The sequence below is a fragment of the Melitaea cinxia genome, chromosome 18 (assembly GCF_905220565.1).
Source record: "Melitaea cinxia chromosome 18, ilMelCinx1.1, whole genome shotgun sequence".
NCBI lineage: Eukaryota > Metazoa > Arthropoda > Insecta > Lepidoptera > Nymphalidae > Melitaea > Melitaea cinxia.
In genome coordinates this window covers 6,598,513-6,603,696 of record NC_059411.1, presented here as the reverse complement: position 1 = coordinate 6,603,696, position 5,184 = coordinate 6,598,513, and the positions used below count along the sequence as shown (strand labels likewise).

Here is a 5,184-nt window from a genome sequence, read left to right as displayed (position 1 = left end):
GATAATATTTACTATGAATGGTAGGCATAAGGAAATGCTTTGGGGTATGTTTGATATGCACTGCGAGCCCTGTACAGTGCTATCACTGTAGAAAAATTCGTTCCGTTATGGACTGCCAGTATACTGTCGCAGTATCCTAGGGAAATATATGACGTCATAAATCGTCGCCATATTCTACTGTGAGCACTGGCGTTTTCGATGTAAGGTACTCGCAAAACTTTGATCACGTGATCAGCCAAAACAACTCGAGTGCCAACTACTAAATGTCTTTTAAACAATACCTCCAGTTTAATCATAAAATTATAAAGTTCTGTAATTAGTTTATATTAATACATAAAACATCGGAAGAATTGCAAAAATTATTCATATTAGACGCTTCAGCCTGTAATATCCCACTACTGGGCATAGGCCTCTTTCCCCATGAAGGAGAAGGATCAGAGCTTAATCCACCACGCTGCTCCAATGCGTGTTGGCGGATATATTCCTTGCTATGAGTAAGGATCGCTATCAGGTGTACATAATAACAACCGGGACCGATGGCTTAACGTGCTCTCCGAGGGCCGGTGGGGAGACCTACAAGGTCTGCACAAACACCCAGACCACGGCAAACACCTGTATGGCCAATACAAATGTTTGTCATGTGCGGGGATCGAACCCGCAACCGGTACAATCCAGAGCTTTAACCGTTGCGCCAACACGGCGTCATCATATTAGACTGTGTTAAAAATGTTCAATACGAACTGAAAATTATGCAGGAAATTTTTGATCGTGCAAAAAAACACGTAAATTTGCCATTGTATATATTAATTTTAAAAAATCCTAAATTTTACCCTACACATCTGTACAGTAACTTATACACAAAGTTAATATAAGTTGAGCAATGAAAAACATACTTTTTAAAGAAAAACTTCTTAATTTACTTATTACAAATTTAATTTACAATTAATATTAAATAAAATATTTTTTATTTGATAGTACTACAACAAAATTTTTTTTAATGAACTACAGAACTTTTTAATACATTCATTTGAAATTTGAATGCTGCGTCATAAAATGCAACATTAATTTTTATTTATATAGAAGAAATAATAGGCACAATAGATATAATATACACATATAATAAGCACAACACAAGTTTTTTTTTGTGGAAACTTATGATTTGCTTGAATTTATGTTTTAAAACATAACCAATGCGCACCGCACCCATCAAATATAGCAATGACGTACAGCGGCGTTGACGCAAATGAAAAGTTATGACACCATCGTACTCCATGGTCGTACTCCAACCTAGTTTTCCAATTACGGAGTATAATGCGGCTCAGTGACGCACAATGCCGAACTGTGCTAAATGCTTAATTGGAATGTGAATTTTTCAAGTGCACCAGCAGAATGGGCTAAATTCAATGTTGAAAAAAAAATTAGCAACCTCATCAATGTATAAATAAAGTGATATGAATACAATAATAATTATTCGAAAACTATTTACGGTTATTTTAAGTAATTTGGATTTTGATTATTTCATTAACATTTTTTTTTTATATTTTCAGTATTTTTAATAAATTCTAAAAGAATTATATACTTTTTAATCAAAACATCTAACCCAGATGATAGTGATAATGATGATTTATTGAGTACTCCGAGCTTATATCAATCAATTAGTTCATTATCAAGTGATATATTTATTGAAAAAAAATATATAAATATATATATATACATATGATAATGAAACAGATGAATTATTTGAGCCATTGATAAAATATTTGATGACATGTTGTCGAAAGTAAGCAATAGAAAATCTCGAATGTAGTAAAAGCTTAGACGGATACAGAATTTAAAAAAAAATGACTATTGCGAACCACTATATATCATCTGTTAAGAAAGTACTTATTTTAAGAATTTATATTTTTGAGTTTTAACTATTTATACTGTATAACATGTTAGTGAAACCTTTTTTAAAAGATGAACTTTAAGCGTTGACTTTTATTCTGAAATAAGTTTCTTAATATTTTTGTGATATATTGCATATACTAAAACATTGACTCACTATATCAAATATATTTGATATTTCAATTTCATCAATATTCCGAGTCATTCTCCGTGTCATAACTTGGATTCTGACGAAATTTAATGATGTTATCAAGTGGCTTTAGATTAATCATGCAATAATCAATACATGTGAAGGATTTTACACAAATATATATATATATATATATATATATATATATATATATATATATATATATATATATATATATATATATATATATATATATATATATATATATATATATATATATATCTTATATTGCATAAGCATTGCAAAGCCTTCTGAGGATGCAGCAGATTATTGTAATCGGAAAAAATATTTCTATATAAATTTTCAAACAGTAAGTAGTTGAATCTAATATAAAGTTTACTAATATTTATTGTGGTGAGCTAGGATCTTTACATGATGCTCGAGTTTTATGATGATCACCTTTAAAAAGAATCTAACATAATATTTTTCAACAATTAAACATTACTATGTAACGATATAGTATAAATAAAAAATTTCAATTAATGCCAACTTAAAGAAAAAACACTTGTTAATTTTTTTGCTACCAAGCTGGTATCGATTGTGCCGTTGTACGCATCAGGCAAAAGCGGTACTTTTGAATATACGATGTGATTTCCTTGTTAAACATGAGGGTTACATGTTATTTAATTACCTTCTTTATAATATAAGCTAATATATAAATCTCGTGTCACAATGTTTGTCCTCAATGGACTCCTAAACTACTTAACCGATTTTAGTCAAATTTGCACACCGTGTGCAGTTTGATCCAACTTAAAAGATAGGCTATATTTTATTTTGATATATTATGTTATTATTATATTTCAGAAAAAAATAAGGTGATACGAAGTTCGCCAGGTCAGCTAGTAAGCTAATATTATGATATTGTCATCAGTGTTATTCTATCAAATTATCAATACCTAATTATTTACTATGTCTTATTTTATTGTTGATTAAAGCTAATATTCTATTTGGTTTTGTTTTTATCTGTATCAATTTATTCAACAATAATTTTGTGTTTCGCTGATACCCACTATGCCTGACGAAAAGAATAAGTCTTCCTCAATATCTCGGTAGCTGCGTCCCGAACGTTTTGACGTGGAACCCGCAATGGCCGACTCAGACCTGAAATGGATTCATTTGAAATACTCATTTGAAAATTTTATCGCACAAGAAGCAGCTTCGGCTGATGATGCCCTAAGTACAACCACTCCTTGTAAACCATATCTCGCCATCAATATTTAATTTAATTCAGGATTGCACCACGCACGTCGATGCCATGACCACTTTCAGTACCACCTACGAAAAACGAAAAAATATTACCTTGGTTCGGCATCGCCTCGCTACTAGGAAGCCTGGCGAAACATTAGCGGAGTATTCGAGATCTCTTGCCATACTTGCTCGTGAATGTTATTTCAAAGCTTTTACTGCTAATGAACATCAAAACAAAACCGTATGTGGTACGTTCATTGCCGGAATATTGTCACAGAAAATAAGAGAAAGGCTGCTAGAAAAATCTACTGTGTCTCTGGAAGAAACATTGAATCTGGATATAGCTTTAGAAACTGCTGAAAATACTTCACATTTACAGTACCACACACAATTACAGTATCATCTCCATCAACGTCTGCTGTTCCTGTTAACGCAATCTCTGAAACTCAAACACCGTAACCACAGCTCAACTTGGCAGCAACAAAAACTCAAAATTTTCAACACAGTCGGCCTACGCAAAGTGACCACCGATGCTTTTTCTGCGGTGGTAATATTCATCAAAGGATCAAGTATCGCTAATAATGCCCAATGTCAACTTTGCTCCAAAAAAGGACATTTTGCAACCGTTTACCGGAGTTCAAGACCAGGTCAACGGACCGTAAATGTTATTACCATGGACGATAACGACGTTACTCAACCTCAAGTTACTGATTCTCATTTTTTAATGACATCTGCTGCTGCCCCATCAAGCCTACGCAAAGTTATCATTCCTATCACATTGAATAACTATCAAGCAGATGCGCTACTCGACACCGAAAGTTCAATCAGCTTTATCAATAAGAATACTGCTCTAACCATGAACCTTAAACGAAAGCCCTGTCGACAAGCGATAGCTTTAGCATTTCTTAACAATATATCATATGTCGAGGAACTATGCTACGCTACAATTCAGATTGGTGAACATATATACCAGCATCAACCTCTGCTCATTTTTGGCGATCTGTGTGCTGACGTTGTCATTAGGCATGATATATTAGGAAAACACTCATCATTTGAACTTCAGTTCGGGGGAGACAAAAGGCCCTTGAAAGCTTGCAATGTACTGGAAGCATCTGTCCCAATGGAGACTTCCATTGGGACCACTGACGAATCTTCCTACCCCATCCAGCTACTTTGAAAAGAGCACTTGGACTAATCGCTCATTATTCAAAGTGCATCAACAACTTTTCTGCCAAAATCAGACCTCTGATCGAAGCTACATTTCCTTTATCTGAAGAGGCTATTAACTCTTTTAACAATCTAAAGATTGACATTTCTAAATCAGCCTTGGCTGGAATAGACGACAAAGAGATGTTTTCGGTTGAAACTGACGCCTCTGACTTCGCAATCGCAGCAACGCTGTCACAGAAAGGGCGTCCCGTAGTGTTCTTCTCACGATCGCTTAATGATTCTGAGAAAAGACAAACTTCCATTGAGAAGGAGGCTTAAGCTATAGTTGAAGCTTTACGCAAATGGAGACACTTCTTGATTGGAAGACATTTTCAACACATAACTGATCAACAATCTGGTGCATTTATATTCAACCAAACACACTCTAATGAGATCAAGAACGAAAAGATTGAAAGATGGCGCCTAGACTTGTCTTGTTTTAAGTACAACATTGCTTATCGACCCGGAAAACAGAACTTTGCTGCCGATGCGCTCTCTCGAATCTGCATGCACATAGATACTTTGTTTAATAACTCCAAGCTTGTTGAACTACACCGATCTCTTTGTCATCCTGGAATTGCACGTATGGTTCATTGGGTAAGATCGAAGAACTTACCATACTCCATCGAAGAAATGAAACGAATGACTGCAGCATACCCTATCTGTGCTGAAATCAAACCTCGTTATATAAAACACCAAAGGCATCTCAT

The 5,184-nt window shown here is 34.2% G+C and overlaps 1 protein-coding gene across 1 annotated transcript; it reads left to right on the top strand.

Moving 5' to 3' along the window:
• The first annotated feature begins 3,332 nt into the window (after positions 1-3,332).
• Positions 3,333-4,442, top strand: LOC123662487. Its single transcript, XM_045597330.1, has one exon. The coding sequence runs from the start codon at positions 3,333-3,335 to the stop codon at positions 4,440-4,442; it is 1,110 nt and encodes a 369-aa protein (XP_045453286.1).
• Positions 4,443-5,184: the final 742 nt, after the last annotated feature.